This window comes from Ostrinia furnacalis, unplaced genomic scaffold (assembly GCF_004193835.3).
Source record: "Ostrinia furnacalis isolate ACB-3 unplaced genomic scaffold, ASM419383v2 OfSCF7245, whole genome shotgun sequence".
In the NCBI taxonomy this organism is placed as follows: Eukaryota; Metazoa; Arthropoda; class Insecta; order Lepidoptera; family Crambidae; genus Ostrinia; species Ostrinia furnacalis.
Window position 1 is genome coordinate 5,424 of NW_021137484.1, and position 17,889 is coordinate 23,312.

General features: G+C 37.6%; 2 protein-coding genes across 2 annotated transcripts in view; both read left to right on the top strand.

The window, feature by feature from the left end:
• Positions 1–769: 769 nt before the first annotated feature.
• Positions 770–9,332, top strand: LOC114363747 (clavesin-1). Its single transcript, XM_028319564.1, has 4 exons — positions 770–872; positions 5,339–5,530; positions 7,561–7,813; positions 7,978–9,332. Exons 1-4 carry the CDS (start codon positions 781–783, stop codon positions 8,335–8,337), a joined length of 897 nt encoding a protein of 298 aa, XP_028175365.1. The 5' UTR covers positions 770–780; the 3' UTR covers positions 8,338–9,332.
• Positions 9,333–10,706: 1,374 nt separating this feature from the next.
• The window catches only part of Rbp (RIMS binding protein), a 38,246-nt gene continuing 31,063 nt past the window's right edge, over positions 10,707–17,889 (top strand). The window contains exon 1 of the mRNA XM_028319554.1: positions 10,707–11,088. Within this exon, the coding sequence (XP_028175355.1) occupies positions 11,086–11,088 (3 nt within the window). The 5' untranslated portion in view covers positions 10,707–11,085. The remainder of the gene's footprint in view (positions 11,089–17,889) is intronic.

Genomic DNA, 17,889 nt, shown 5'->3' on the forward strand with positions numbered 1-17,889 from the left:
ATCTCGTCTCAAGAAGACACCAAGATTACTATGGTATTAATTTTTCCCGCACAATCGACCGTAACGATGTTCATAATAGATAATATCAATTTCACAAGCTGTAGGCTTCTAGCACGTAAATGATTAGAGATTAGAGATATAATTTACATAATGTATAAGTAAAATGATTATACGACATTATACTTACTGTACATAAGCACTTGTTGGAAGATGTCTTCCGCATGCATTATTATGTAGAGCCAATAAGTGTATGTTTGAAATAGGTAGGTATCTACTTATTACTATATGGTGTAGTCACTTGTATGACTTTTTCACTCATAATTTCACCAAATTATCATAATGTCCCTTCTAGGTTTTCTTCTTAAAAAGCTATGTTACTTCGCGTAAACCAACGTTTGGCCAGTGCTGAGTAGAAGCGACGCAACAAATTTGTCATTATCTGCCAATAGAAGCCTGCAGCGACCTAGACTGCTCGCTTTTTAGGGTGATCTGGGTTGGCTGAAGTAGGAGAACTAACCACAAATTATGCACAAAGTACCGACTAATAAAGGTAGAGGGAAGGCGCTGGATGCAGGCCGCTGGCCGCTGCCAATCGGTCATTGTGGAAGTCATTGGGAGAGGCCTATGTTCAGTAGTAGTGATCGTCCTATGGCTGAAACGATAATAATGATAATGCACAATGTGTCCATCAAGAGGCTCAGTGCAATATAATTGTTTACCAAACATGTATTCAGGTGATAATTCTCTGTTTTCTCCCTTGCAGCTGGCCGGGCGCGGAGGATGTCGGCGACCAAGTACACGCACCCGTTCATGCGCGGGCTCAAGCCGCTGCCCGACGGGCACGAGGATGAGATCCAGCAGATTAGAGAATGGTAATTGTAATTATATTGTAAGATTTAAACTTTCGCGTTCCATTTCAATTAAAATAGTAAGACACGGGTCTTAACGGGTTTATTAATGAGTGGTCACAAGCTGACTCGGCAGTCAGCATCGCAGCCGTAACGTCAAGCCATGAGTACATAATGTGTCTTACTATTTTAATTGTAATTATATTGTTCACTAGCAGCCGTCCGCGACTTCGTACGCGTGGATCCCGTTTTACCCCCTTAGGGGTGGAGTTTCAGTTGGTTTGAGCTGTGCGTTGATAGATCACTATGTCAGATTCAGTAAGGGCTATCGAATTTGCGTTCACCAGTTGGCACCATTGTAGACTAAGGTCCTGTCATTCGCTTGAGACTTCACCTAGTTGTCGCTGAAGTGGTAGGAGGACTATTGCATTTGCACTCACTAATCTAATATTCTAGTCATTCCTGCTGCAGCGGCCTAGGGGCGGCAGATTTCAGAGGGCGTTTACTTGATTTCAAAACATAAAAGTCAAATGAGATCCAATAACAAAGCACACGGGCGGCAAATCTGTAAATCCGCCACTGCTGTTATGTATTAAAACGATAGCCATCATTGTCTGAATATACGATGGGATAAATATTTGGTGAACTTCAGAGAATAGTCATTTTTAGGATTCCGCAGTCCTGACAAGGAACCCCTTTAGTTTATTTTTATTTCAATTTTCCCTACCAGGTGGCTTATTCACTGATTGGTTCCCCATACGCGTATATTTTAGGCCACACCTGCAACTTTGTCCTCGGATCTACATACATAAAGCGTGGTGAGCTTAGCTCTTCTGTTCATTCTGTAGTTCTCTTGAAGCCAATAAATGCATTTTCATCAGTCCATTTAATTCAAACTTTAATTTAGTTATTAACTGTTATCAAAACATAAACATCACAGATAAACAAGTGAAAGTACACAAACACATCGGAGTACCCTTCGACATTGAGTGCATTTACGGCTCTCATACAATGCTATTATGGACCGACGCTTTTCCTAGAAATCACTATGGGACTAGGTAGCCTTCCGCCTCACGGGTTATGTAATTGACTAGAGTGACCCCACGCGCGGGGTGAACATTGTTATCTGTTCCTCATAATCTCTACGTTTGCCCTTTAGCTTTTCTTATGTTTCTATGCCAAATATACCTAATACTTATGCTCAATTTTATGCCTTATGCATAATATGTGGATTAAGTATTTATTACCTTTTTGACATTCACGCAAAAGACGCAAGGGTAATCGTTTATAATAATAATACATAATTGACTTTAACCAAAAGACGCTCACAAAAAATGGACATAAAGTCTGAATGACCAACTTGGAGTAATAAAGGCTCCTTAATCGTAAATACGTAGTTATAAATTCATTCTTCAAGATGTTTAACTTTCAAATTCATTTCAGTATATTATTTAGATGCTAATTGCTGTGACGTAACCTGTGTTTTATTAATAGACAATTTTGTACTTACAAAACAAGCTCTTAAATTATAGTTTTCATTGATATAACCCTATTAGATTTAGCCTGTGCGGTGTTAAACGCTTGGTCACGTCACACAGTGTTCGGTGAAAGTGAACACATAGTTCGGAATTCCATTGACGGACGCTCCCAGGTCAGTGTAGTAAATAAATAAATGATTGTAAGCTAGAATAATGTAATATGTAACGTTATCGTTTGTGCAATGTGCGATTATATTGTGAATTTTTTACATAGGATAATGTACTTAAATCTACATAATTTGTATTTTAGATGACATATACGAGTATACCTTCCCATAAAAGGATTATTAGTAACAGTGAAAGTACAGATTTTATGACGGCGAAGAGTAAAGACGGCGTATGTGACTGCACCAGACAGTCTGCTAACAGAGAAGGATGGCGGGAGATAGTGCGGAGAGTTGTTTCCACCTCTACAACCATGTGAACAACGCCTCAACGTGACCACGACCGCACTGCCAAGAGCGAAACGAATAAGATGAAGAAAGATTTTTTAATTTCACCCGTCAAAAGCAGCCAATGTTTTTATGACGTTCTTTTCTGATCACGTATTTTCAAAACGAAAGATTCCAGCACACTCTACCTCAACGGGGAAGATCTTAACCTACATCTCTTCTGATTGAAGTGATGATCATTAATATGCCAAAGTTGAAAGCGAGCTTCACACAGAATCCTCTACCTTAGATGAATTGGCTACTTTTACCTTCCAACTGCCAAACACTTATGTATTTTAATCAATCTGTTCTTCCCGTACGAAAGACGTGCTTAGGAAAAGGAAAAATCGGTCGCTTGTGCGCTTATTGTGTCTCATATTAAATGTTGTTACTAGAGTTATCAAGTAGGTATTTAGTTGTTCACAATATGACACTTGTTTATTAGCAGAAATGCGGCAATTGCCCAAAGGGCACAATGGCACGCAATATGCACTGCGCTTGCGTTACTCGCATTTCGTACGGGTGCGTCCGCGCGTGAAACGGGTAACTGTGCCGATTCATAATTTCTATCGTGACACCATTTTTTCGTGGTTGCGTTTGCTTTCGTCCTTCTGATGCGAAAAATTTAACGATACTTTCCTTCTGTGCAAACTCTAAAAGTAAATGATAAAATTGTAGCAAATTGTTTCTAAATCACATAAAACTTGAAATTCAAGCATAGGTAACCAATAAAAATTACACAAATGAATTTAATATACTTGAAAAACTGTTTCTCTCTTATCCAATCGAACATTCATGCCTTTATTACGATATTTTAAATATAAAAACGCTCACAAAGGAAAGAGTTCTTTAAGCAAAGTACCCCGACGGTAGATAAAACATGCTGAGCCGAAACTAGGACAATACTCTCATTTAGCTCAGCGGTTCTCATGCCCCGCTAAGTTTGCCAAAAACCATAATAGCGTATTTTCATTAAGGGCTGCTTGAATTCGAGCCAGAAGTTAAAATATAACTGAAACCTGTGTTGGTTGGCAAAAAACAAGTGCCCACCACTTTGTATTAATTAGGCTTGAAACTCGTGTTGTCCTTTTTTAAACTTAAGCAGATTTTCTTATGGATTAGATCGAAATAGGATTGTAGGCATGGTACATTGTTCGTTCGTTTCAGCCAAATGACGTCCAATATTGGATAAAGGCCTCCCCCAAGGTTTATTTATTTATTTATTTATTTTGGCTTTTCAACAATAAGTACACTATTAAAATTTAAAATACATAACCAAAATTACATGTATAAGTGCCCCATCACTTAAAGAAAAGCACTGCATCTGCTAAATAATGTGTAGCTACGCAAAAAATAAAAAATGCAAATGTTACCTACACTACAGTGCAATTTTATATAGGTTTTCCAAATGGGGGAGGCATGGTGCTTATTACCTACAAATAATATTAAGCAATGAAGCGAGTGTGGCTTACTCGTGCGTGGAAGCTCTGTGAGTTACTAATTATGTGTGAAGAGGTAGACAGTTGATTATCAGTAATTAATCTGCCTACTATCGACAGAGATAACGATCATTCCACGTTAAACTTACGAAGTTCATCTTTAATTTTGAGGACTACTTAAGCAAAAAAAGACGAGCAATTACTCGTATTTAGTGAAGATATACCTATGTCATCATTAGATACATTTTGATTTTGATTAGGATGAGCGATTATTTCTGAAGAATGATCGAAATAAAAAGGGCAAATCCGCGAACTGAAGCTAGTGCTAATAACTCGTTCGTCTGGTCAGGCAGGTACTACGCATTCACACCGGATGGTATTCGTAACAATTGACGAACTGAGGCAATAGGCCTTTTGACAATTTCCTACGTTTTATGGACCATAGGTTACGAAAGGGCAATCGCTAAAATCGTGTCGGTGACGAAAGAAAACTAATTGCACCACGCAAACTACGCGGTTTGCTAACGATTTATAACTCGTGGGAATTCGGTTTTAGTATTCACAGACACTTTTCTTAGAAATTACTCACGTTATTCAATAAACATTTTGAATTGGTGACGGTTTAATTAATCCGTTGACGGCTTTTTTGTCTCTATCTAGCAAATGATTTACGAAATCTTATTCCATGAGAGCTCTATTATGTACTTAGATAAATACTTTTCGTATGCACCTACTGAGTTACATGCACTTGGTACATAACTGAAGACAGTTTCAGATGAAATAAAAAATATATGTAGAGTTTAGTACTTATATGGTACTATAATTATATCTAACTCCTGACGTCTTATTTTAAATACGAAGCGATTTTATTATGTTACAAATATTTTAATTAGTTAATGTCGAGGAAATGCAGCCAGCATCCTCGCCTCTTTGGCTCACACACACACCGTTATTTTTGAGTAGTAAATAAGTTTATATTTGTATATTGTTTAGAGTTAAGTTTGTGTTAGTTTTAAAAAAAATCTGTTTATTGTAAATAAAGCTTTGCTAACTAATTAATATCTCGATTCTCTCGATTCCAGGATGAAGAGCCAGGCGCATCTGCCATACATCTCCGACGAGTACGTGATGTTGTTCTTGCACTCCAACTACTACAAAGTGAAAGAGACGAAGGACACGATCGAGTGCTACTTCACACTGCGCGCAAACACCCCAGATCTGTTCAGCAATCGGGATCCACTGTCGCCGAAGAACAAAGCCATACTGGATATCACGTGAGTTTCCATAATTCATCATTCTTCTTCTTTAATCGTGCTTTACTTTTCAAGCAATCACCACCAGGAACGAAGGCAAGGCTCCACGTAGAGCTATGTCCCGGAGCAATGTCGTGATTAAATGTAAAGCATAAAATGCTTTGGTTGACCATATTTAAAGGAAAAAATGCTTATAGGAGACAACTTGAAAAAAATAATAAGCAATCAAGTTATCCGTCTGTGTGCCTTAATTTTTTTTTTTGGAAATAGTTTCAGTACGATATAAATATTATCACAAGGAGATTAACAACTTAGTATGTGTTTCTCAAAATTATTAAATTATGAGGAACACATAATAAAATAAAATCTCTGTTTGTGTTATTGTGTTTAATTATGTAACAATAAGTTATATCCTCCGTTTCTGACATTGAACTTAATTGCATATCTTAGTTAATAACTAATCATTATTATTCACAAAGAGAATTATGGAATTTATGGGTGGAAGCAATTAAATATTAAGCAGTTATTATAAGTAATCAAATAAGGTGTATTAACATAATACAAACTATGTTTAATCTATTGGTAAATAGTTTTATTCAAACAGTTATAATCAAAATTAAATACAGTACTTTTATTAAAAAGACTACAAGCTTACTTACCTTTTAGTAGCATGTTGTTTAAGATTCGTGATTGTTCTACAAAGTTGACGAAAATAACAATGAAATTGTGACCTCCGTTTTCGTGTCATCATGACGCGAATGCTCCTCAAATAATGGACTTGCATTGCTTAATAAAAACATGACGATGCTGCATACATTGACTTTAACCCTAATTGTGCGCAGACAATCATTATTCGTAAAGCAAAGAGGCAAGGGCAAAAAGAATTACTCGTGATATTATGAAGTCTGTAATGAAACCTAAAACTGTTGTAGTCAATACTTGGATTGAATTTAATTTCAATTAAATCATAGGAATGAACGGTAGCAGGAAGGCACTGGATGCAGGCCGCTACCAATTGTGCGATGTGGAAGTCATTGGGGAAGGCCTGTGTTCAGCAGTGGACGCCCTGTGGCTGAAATGATGATGATGATGATGATAATGATGAAATCATAGAACAGATCTTGAGTTTGAATCAAACTTTGACCTTCATTATGTCGGAGTAAAGATTAAAATAACAATAATGACTAAATAACCCTCCTTCTGGCGCAGTCGGGTAATGAAAATGCTGATGAAGAATGAAAACTCTACCTCCAACGTTTAAGATATTTTAGAAATACCTATAAGATTTAATTATAGAATCACTACATAACGTATGAAAAATTTAAACTAAAAAAAGGTTTAAGTTACTACACGTTTTAGAACTAGTGTACTGAAAAATAGGTCGGTGCTTCCATACTGCAACTGAATGCAAATCACAAGGCCGCATTCCGCCGAAGTAGGCGCTAAATGGCTAGGTAGCACTTGTCTATTAATTTGCCTAGGCAGTAATTTTCTTGATGACACTCTATTATGCACTCTATACATTCATTAAGGGGCCTGTTGGTATGAAACTGTAGTATCATGCCAATATTTCATTTAAAGCATAAGATAACGTTTTATTTTCAGCGGTGTATTTATGCGAATGTTTGTCTTTCGATAAAAAGGGTTAAAATAACATTCTTACCTTATATTGCGTAGGGTAAAAAATTATACAACTCTACCTAAATACTATGCTTGTATGCTATGCATATTTACTCTATCAAGAAAGACTTAGGCAGGGTTGCTCCATCTTACTTTCACTTTAACAAACGTAAAAAATCTGTCAACTCCATACAAAAAGCACCAGTTATCGTTAAAGTTAGCGTTAAAGTTAGGTGGTGCAACTCAGCCTTATCTCATAGACACCGTCATCAAGTACATTTCAATCCGAAGGAGTTCTGACTCCTCTGTTCTGACTTATCTCTTTCTCTAATAAAGGAGAAAGATTAGCTACACTTCCCTTGCATTTTAATTAAATAAATACACCTGCGGATTATTACCACACGTCTAAAGACAATTAACTGTATTTCCAGGAACATGATCGCCCTCCCGAACAAAACCACCGAAGGTTACCACGTGCTGCTCTACCGGCTGTCCGAATTCGACTACAGCAAGCTGAACTTCGCGGACGCCGTCCGGGTGTTCTGCATGTTCAACGACGTCAAGCTGTCCGAGGACTGCCTGTCCGACGGGTACATCGTCATCTTCGACATGAAAGGCTGCAGCCTTGGCCATCTGACCAGGGTCACGCTGCCAGCGTTGAGAGCTTTCATGCATTATATTCAGGTTAGCAGAATAAAGGATTTTCTTTTTATCTTTTCATCGTCAAGCGTCTTTTTATGCTGAATGGTCTTACTGATCTTATATTGATTAAATTTTTATCGCAGTTCGTTTTAAACATTGCCTACGTTATACAATTATTGTAACAAGTATCTTATTTCTATTTTCAGAACGCCCATCCTTGCCGTCTTAAGAAAATCCATGTCGTTCACACGGTCTCCTTCATCAACCAAGTAATGTGCCTCGTCAAGCCGCTCATCCACTCAAATCTCCTCAATTTGCTCAACTTTTCTTCCGAAGGCCCGGCTTCTGTCGTGGATAAGGAACTCCTGCCCGAAGACTACGGCGGCCCCCTCCCACCAGTCAAGCAGTTCCACGAGGAGCAGAGAAAGAACATGGAAGAAAACTACAGGGATTGGTTGATAGAGACTGAGATATTCAAAGCAGATGAAAAGAAAAGGATAAAGAAACCAAGCAGAGGAATGTTTGCCAGTTTTACCAGCAGCTTCAAAAGCCTGGACATCGACTGATGCAATCATGTCCAATAATGCACCAGGGACCTGATTACTAGCAACGTTTGTATAAAGAATTTTGTATTTAGTCGTACTTTTAGATGTACTACTTATTTTTATTTGCTTTTTGTTTTTAGAGCAATATCTTTATTATGAAGAACCAAATATCTATGCTATTCTGTTTTCTCTGGGTAAGGTTTCATCGGATAAAACTTAGTAAAAATGCTCATAGAGTTTTGTTATTAAATTAAGCTTAGTCACGTTTTAATGTAAGATTAGTTATTGTAAGATTTGTCTTTGTCAAAGTATCTGTGATGATAAAGAGGTATATTTTCATAAAAAATGTTAAAGCACACCTTTTTCTTGGAAAAATTAGAATTAAAAATCTATTGTTTTAGAATATTACAATCAAAGATATTATTTTCTTCCTTTCTAAAGAATAGTAATAACTTGTTATTTTTTGTTAGTTATGCGAATAGAGGCATGATATTTTAATGTTTTAATGTAATTTTATATTTATCTTGTATATGATAGTTTTAGTTATATATTTCCAGAGTTTAAGCTTATTTCGTACACTATTGTGAGGTCTTCAATCTGGTTATTGAAGGAGTGGTGGTTTTTATACTTATTTAATGCTTTATTTAGTAAATTGTGTATTTCCAGTTAGCAGATACGGTAGTCAGGGTTTTTTCGCTAATGACAGGGATGTATGTAACATATCCATTTATTTGTTAAATTCATTCCTTATTTGTTAAATTCATTCCAAACTCGTTCATCAGGCTTTTCGGTCTTGGCTTGGTTATTATGTAGGTATACTGCCTGTAAAAGGCATGAGTTTAGTAAAGTTTTCACGTTGACATAATGTTTTTAATGTCGAGGGGAAACTTCATTGATTTTCAATTCTCAAGTGGCTGGTATAGCTTTATTTTCACTATTGTAACAAAAATGAGTGTGTTCCAAAATTTTGAAAGTGATTAAACAGTTACCAGATTTTATCGGTAGCCAAAACTGACTGAACTAGTTCTAAACTGTTTGAAACTACGCTTGTAAGATAATCTTTAAAAATCTACTTTTCTATCGCTTTTTGTAAAAACTATCAATAGTTTTTCTAAACACATTGCCTTCCACTTTAAATGAAATTTTAGAAAAATAATATTTACACACCTACATGTTTTTAGTCTAATTATACTTATCGATTGTTAGTAATATAATATTTTTATATGATTTTGTAATATGAACAAACCAAAACTTTATTTTTGTATATAGAATCATGTATTGTAAATAAAGTTCATTAATTATATACCACTAAATTGAGAGTGTTTAATTTAACCACAGGTAGATACTGCCACAATTAATGTTGGTCCCAAAAACAAATAGGTACCTACTCTCACAGAATCAAATAGCCATAAGTTATTTCGTCATAATTATCGCAAAACTTATGAAGTGGCTTATCATTGATTAGAATTAATTAAACCCGTTTATTCACCCGTCATTTGTTTTGACTCCCTCAAAAAGGATGGTCATCTATTCACATCCACAATGACGTTTCAATTGAAACAAAGTGAAATCAAATGTTTGAATGCAATCAGCAGTTCGATATGGAGCATGTTCTGTAAAAGTAAAAGTGACAGTTTATCGGATGCAGAAACAATTCCCAGTAATTGGATCGTTACGGACGGAAATAGTAAAACAGTCAGGAATGTTTATGTGCAGACGGTGGACACACAACCGAGCGATAGACTGAAGGACCGTAACAGCAAGGAAGGTAATGAGGCTTCTGCTGAAAGTGAAGAAGAGATTAAAATAAATGTTTTTATTGAAAATACTGATAGGCAGTTGCATACAGCAAGAGATAATAACGCAGTAGTAGAAGATAAAACAATTGAAAATCAAAAAGAATCAATTAATTATGCTCAAAATAATGTAGAGACAGCTGAAAACGTTCTGCTGCCTGAAACAAAACAAATTGACACGCGTTCCATGAAGGAGGATGAAATTGACGTGAGTAAACGCTTAATATGCATATAAATGTTCGCCTGCAATTAAATCGCAATGATCCGGCCATGGAAAGTGAACATTTAAAATCAGAGCTCTAATTACATTGCTTTCCCAAACCAAATCAGAACATTATCGCTTGCAAAAAGCCTGGGTCCTGGTGTATTGACACTGATTGAGCATGTCGGGGCTAGTAAGTGGGTGTGGGTCGGTCCAGTGAGTGATAGTTAAATAATTAAGGCGTAGACGGGTGTCGGTGGCGACTGTGGCCTCCGGTGGCGGTCCCATTGAGAGCGGCGGAGGCGCGGCGCGGCGGCGCGAGCCGTGACGTCACGGGCCGCCTGGCGCACGCGCCCGACTATCGAGCGGCATGTGCCCATCGCAGCCGGCCACCGCTCCGCCCGACCGATTCACACTTTTTTATTTTCCCTCCGAACGTAGCGACCGCTGTGACATCCCGATTTTCACACAAAAGTCCACTCGGACCGCGGTGCCGTGACGTGAACGCGAGAAAAGGCGGCGGCCGCAACGCCGCCCACCGCCGTGTAGCCCGAAACCAAAATGGCAGGACGAAGGCTCCGCTCCCGTGCGCGAGCCCGCCTGTGACCGAGCGCTTCAGTCCGCGGGCGGTATGTGTCCGTTATATAAATGTTACGCAAGTTGAGGACCGAGTGCCCACGAGAAGGTGCATCAATTGTAACACGAACTAGCGGACAGGCTCGGTGGTGCAGTGTGCTGGAGCCCATGTAACGTGCGCGAGGACCCGGGGCTATGGTGAGTCGCGCTCGATACCTGAATGACCTTACTTCGCGTATCCCGTGCTAGAGAACGTACTATTGTCTCGGAGGGATAAGCGTCGAAGAAAGGTTAAATAAGTTAGAGCTAGTTTCACCTTTATCGATCGGTTCGCTGTACGAGCCTGTGGAAATTGTTTATTCTACCTTTCAAAATAAAGGGAATGGGAGGATTGGGGGTGCAGCCGAGCCTGTGCGGGGTCGGTGTCGGGATTAGGGTCTAGTTTCGCGAGGCAGGCCAGTTGGAACGGGTTCGCGCCTGACAACATTAGCCGACTGCTCCTTGGCATGTGGGAGCAGCTTTATTGATCAATCTTATTGTTTAAGGAGTTCTGTGCCAATATAGTACCTTACATTCTGAATAAGTTTTCTTTAAGATACATTGCAAACTTGATATCATTAAATACTTATTGTACTGTAGATACTTACGCCCATATTCACAAACATTACTATGAGGTCTCACAGTGCGCGTGGACGCACAGGGTGATACACGAATCGATCAAAGAACTCTATCCAACGCTGTGCGTTCGATTTGCTGTTTCACTTAAGCAAGCATCGTTTGCGTTAGAGTACATAAATCCCTTATACCTAATGTATTTTTTTCATAGCAGTCATTTATTATTTCCATTAATATCATCGAATTACAAAGTACGTGTATCGTTAGTCTAGTCGTAGTAATCAACAGCCAGTTTTTAAATATTTGATTGCCCTCACAGGTCACTCGAGCCTTAGTAACTGAACCCATGTATTTGATAGTTCACGAATTCGAGGCCGTGTAACCATTGTACTTGGTGTACCGTGATATTGATTAGCCCTATTCCACCATCGATACGTACAAGCAGTAATTGTGGTGCTTTTAGATTATTTATCAAATCAATACCGTCTACAACGAGCTAAAAATACCTACACATGTTTTGTGATTGGTTGAGCTACACTTTTCTAATTTATGGTGCGGTCCGTTACTTACCGGTCCATTTTTCTACACGCGAGGACAATGTAAAGAAAACTTGTCAAGTATGGGTCGCCTTGCACACTGAGGGTTCCATATCACTCCCTCTCCCTGTATCCGTTCTGTCATTCTCCTTTTAAGTCATCATTCATCACACAAGTCGTAGTTCCACAACCTAAGAGAGATAAGTTATTTGTAACTGTCCACATTGCATGCCGTGGCAGCCTTTAATTAAGACAGCACTTAGTTTTAAGCACTTTTAGTTATAGTAATTTCATGTATGCGTGTTTGTCTTGTTGGTTGTCCTAATAAATAAAATAAAATAAAATAAAATAAATAAGTTCGCCCATCATACATATTCTTAGGTAATTTCGTGTTGGAAAATGACATTTTACTTATTCTTTGTGCCACAAAAACTTTTTGGAGAACCTCAATTTCATAGATTTTGTTTTCGGTACGGCGAATCAAGTCGATTTGATTAACAATATCTTTTAGCTCTGTACAATTACACATTGAATGTTTAGTTTGGCTGTGTCATACCCAAAATACAAATTTTATATTTTCTAAATTAAATCGTCGATCGAATTACGATAAACTTTCGCTAAATCATCCAAATTATTATTCAAATCATTCGGATGATAAATTATAACATAGTTAAGAAGTGAAAGAAGTATAATGTGGCAATAACCAACACTCTTTGTGCCCTCTACAAGCCGTGCTGGCACGCGATAGAGTCGTAAAAATTAATCTGCAGGTAAGTCAACTCTTGCACTAGCATTTTTGTGTTTTGTTTCACACATTACTGCAATATGTAAAAGACTTAAATATTTTCAGCCTTTAGTTTGAGCTATAGCTATAGCTTTGACTCAATTTTATTCAAGTAAATAAAAAGGAAAAAAATTCATACCAAGGTAGGTATTTAAAAATAATAGTATGTGCAGTCGGACTAAACATTTTTGCTTTGATATGTCATCTATTACACAGCTGTATAAGATGCTAAGTGGTCAGGTTGATGTGAAATCGTCTGAAGAATAGCCCATGAAAATAGAATTGACACGAAATTGAAATCTTTGACTAAAACATAGATTGAACTATCTTCACGTATTCTTATAACGATCAAAGGTACGGACTACGGCACGTCAACGTAACCACTGTGGGTTCTTGTGCAGTTGTAATAGGGGCGATTTTGCAACAAAAATGGGTAACCTGATGTGCTGTCGTGTGTACATCGGGTACTAGGATAAGGCTTAAAGTCAATTTTAGTAGCCTTATTGGTTCGCAAGATTGCCAAAGCCCATAGGCACCGACTGTAAAAATTGTTCGAGATTCAATTTCATAATCGCTAGCTATGAACTTAATTTGAGTACAAAACAGTTGAAACACCTCCAACTCGAGTTTGTCTATAGATACAGGTTAAAATTTAATATAGTAGGTAAGTACATCTTATTATGCCCATACATCATGTTTTTCTAAGGACAGAATTTTATTAGAGTTTTGATATCTGCGCCAGCGTACCATATGCCACGAAAAGGCCACTTTCAAAAGTCTCTATGAAACCAATATGAACGAAATACAGAAAAGATTGTAAATAGCCAACAGTAGATATGATTGCTGAAAGTTTTATTGCTATTGGATCTCGTTCTGAACAAATAGGTATATTGAGAGAATAGATAGACAATGTTCACAAACTGTTTTTATTTATGTAGATGTTTTTGTCATAATTTATGGATTTGTGGGGCGGTGGCACTTGACACTAGCAAAAATTACTCAGACAGTGTCCATAGAATCCATACACAAAAATGTCTTTGAAAGGTCCTTTAATTTTTCTACGAGTATCCACAAATAGAATAGACTAGTAAAAATTAATTAATCTTAGATTCTTGCTTTCAAGCATTTGGAAAAAACTACGAAACTGTGATGCCAAAAATTTGGCTTCAATAAGAGAAAAGATTAAAACGGATTGACCAATTTTGCTCAATGTAAAGGATTCTGATTTGTTTTTAAATTATTTAATTCCAAATCTGTAAGTAAGTAGGAAGTATGTAAAAGGAATGAACCAAAAAATATGGGATGTAAATGTACGGAATAAAACACGCGAAAGTTTCTCGGACTTGACCGTTGGAATTCAGAAAACAATAATTCTGAAGTTGCTCGGTTTGTCAAGGGTAGTGAAAAATGATGCATTTCTTAACCCCTAGAGGGTGTGGCGGGCCAGGCTGCCGCTGACGGCTGTCTTGGCCCTTTTTTAGCTGGCCCTTCGTTCTGTAGGCTGGAAAAAACGCTCAACTTTAATGGAACTTTTTGCATATTTAACGTCAGATCAAGAGACGTTTTCCTCATTAGATTCAAAAGTGCTGTATTAAATTTGTTCAATCTTACTTGTTAAGTGGTAAATTCTGTATATCATTATTTAAATCTATCTCAATTCTTCTAGTCGTGTGCGCTGAAATCAGTTATCGACATGATTCCCCTTTAGGTACAACTATTGTACCTTCGAACTAGAAAACACATGGCTGCAAAATGTATTAATACTCATGCTGAGCTATATTTGTTATAAATTGAAAGGATAACATTTTGTTACTAAACTATACGCCTTTTCCTGAAAGCGTTTACAGCAGGTTACACAACTTTCAGATTTGACGTAATTACAAAACATATCTACAAAAACCTTGAAACCGGATTTCCCAGGATGTTTGTTTACATTTGCGTATCAAAACCAATGAAGTATGGTGCGTGTTCGGCGGGACGTGTGAAATCGCGTTATTTACGAGGGAGTGCCCGTCCGCTGCAGGAGATATGCTATCAATACTGATAGATTAGATACCCATTTTGTCTTCCCCGCCCTGCACCCTGGTGGCAAACGTCTATTACTTTACATAATGTCAGCCCTACTCAGCGGAGGACGTTAGTTTTTCCGCATTCTAGAGGCTCTACCGTGCCCAAAAATGCATGTATTTATTTTCCATTGTTCAAATGAATCGACTTTAGCACTTTTCTTTAGCCTATAGAGTTGTCACCCCAGTCATCAGGGATTCGATACTCCTAAATTCAGTTGGAATCCATTTAAAGTGGTAGGTAGTTTGAGTTCAAACACTGCAAACTGGAATTAACTAGATGGTCGGCTTAAATATTATGAGTTCTAGCTTTATGAGTCCGAGCTTTGTAAAGCACGTCAAAATTCATCGACTCTACCAATCGAATATTAGGCAAAGCTTAGCTAGCTAGAGTTTGTTTGTGTACACAACTTCTGACGAAAAAATCTCTAGGCACACAAGTTTATTCCAGCCTGTATTTTCTTTTTCTCTTTTTATTTTCTCCATTTGGAAAAAGAGCGTTGCAACCTGCATACAACCATCGTTTTATACCAGTTAACTCCTTTATCAGAAATTCCGGCCCGTATGTCTACCTCCCAACACATCCACAATTCATTACTGCACAATGGCCTGCTCTGGCCGATATTACGCGAGTACGTCCACTAACTCTTTGTGCTTGTTTTAGTTAAAAAAGGATAGTCTGTTATGCGGGTTTTGGTTAAGCCGTGCTCGGGAAAAGAAATAAGTGCTTACAAGTACCTGATAAAGTTTGGTCTTACTGGAGTTTGCTGCTGTGCTGTGGGTACTAAATAAAATATTTTTGTGTGTGCACTAGGTGTACAATATTTATACTGTACACTGTACAGTACATAAAGTGTGTTTTTATTTTAATGGTTGGTTTATATTGTTTTGGTGTTAGCATTATAGATACTCATCTTCATTATCCAAAGATATTTTGTTCTTCAGATGGTATGTTCACCATCATCACAGTCATAGGACATCCAGTGCTGAACATAGGCCGCCCCCAATTTCCATAATGACCGGTTGGTAACGGCCTGCATCCAGCGCTTTCCTGCATATCATGTTAAGGCCACCTATAAGCTTGTCAGAGTCCTATGAGGACTAGTATGAATAATCTGATAAGAAATCATTATCTTTGTGGAATACGGGAGTAAATTAACAAAACATTCGAAAGAAAAATGTTCAAATAACGAACGCCGGTTACGAAGCAAGTGCAAACAGTCCGCTGACAAAGCCTTTCAGAACCGAGGGGAGCTAAAGACAAAATGAGAATGCGTAATAGGAGCGGTGCTCGAGCCTACCGCGTCGCGCCAAACAAATACAAGTGGCCATTGTGCGAGGGATTCAGCACTTTGCACGGTACGTATAAAGTGCCTTTTTCTACACGGGACGAGTGCTTTGTTGTAAAATTCTACAGGTACTAAAATATTAGCGATCCTAGTGTTCCCTGTGAAGCGAAACCTGTAATGTTTTGTTAGTTTCAGCTGTATACGCTTTTATGCAAAACGTGGCAAAATTTAAGTTGGGTAGACATTGTAAGGAAAGTAAAAATGTGTAAAATAATTTGTCATACAAATAGTCGTGGGTGTTTCATTCAGCCGCATAATGATGACCCTAGTAATGAGGGACTCTACTATCTAAAGGAAGCTGTTATAATACTTGTAGTGATGTTAAAACTGCATGAAAACATGGTCATGCTTAACGTGTTCTTGAACGAAAAGATACTTAGCTATGTAGGCTAGTAGGTTTTCTGACGTGTTACAGGATTTTTCCTACAATCTGGCATTTCAGTGAATTTCACACAAAAATCTTGCGGTGGTTGGTTTCATCCGCTCGGGTTACCAGCTGGAAGTTGGCCGAGTGAGCGACTAATTGGACCTTTCTATTTTATGCTGTTATTCTTATTACTATGCTATGTTGAACTTTCATGAAACAAATAAGGCGAAAAAGTGCACTGTATTATTGCAGTGCTGATTATTCAAAGTTTAAAGGGGCACATTTGGAGTAATTCAATCAACTGAATGGGTGTACCGTGTACCTATGTGTAGACTGAGTACTTATTTTTTCTTGTAGTTATCGTTAGGTTTACACTTTGTTAATTAACATTTTACTTATGTCACGTTAGCTATGTGGAACATGTGCAACCTGCTCAAATAAAACTTCTTTATATTTTAAAACTAGTATTTTCGTATTCGTTGTGCACCAGTCAGCTAATAATAGAGCTACCTACAAACTCTACATAAAAGAGGGCAAACTGGCTATTGTGTACCCGTTAAATACGGGAAGGAAAACGTTAAAGTGCCCTGTTTTACTTTACAACAGGCTTTGCACAAAAATGTTCTAAACTGGCAGCTAAGCCTGGTTGTGGTTTTACTAAGCTTTTTTGTGCAGTTTTATTTTGCTGAAGCTCCCCGTAATGCGGTTTTGGTAACAGTTAGCTACGTTTTGGATTTGTTTTATTGAATGAAGTGCATCGGTTAATGGAAAGGAAAAAAGGTATGTTTAGGTGTGGACGAACCACGGAATAAATTGACGGAAGGGATTAGAAATTGATATTACGATTAGAAATCGATAGTGAGGGGAAAACATAAAAGGTACAGTCAGCGTCAAATAGTTAGTTACACTCAAAGTGGTCATAAAATGATAGCACAACCTTATTCCAATCGTAACAGTGATGTGTTGCGAACTTATTGGTTACTTGTCAGTCTTGTCACGAACTTTTTGGAGAATGTAACAAAAAAGAAAACCACGTTAAAATTAGATATTAGTATATGTTGTAAGTGATGTTTAAGACAACATATAATTAATCGATATACCTACGTCAAATACCCTCAATATACCTGAAATTTTTAGTTTCAGGTAAAATATGTCACAAAAAGTTTATTGTGAGAATCTTAACGTGAGAATATCTGTCTTAAAAATCAAAAAGCAACCAATATAAAACTTAAAGCGCCATCTTGAAAACCACTATAACGAGACTTCCCCAATCAAGGTTGGA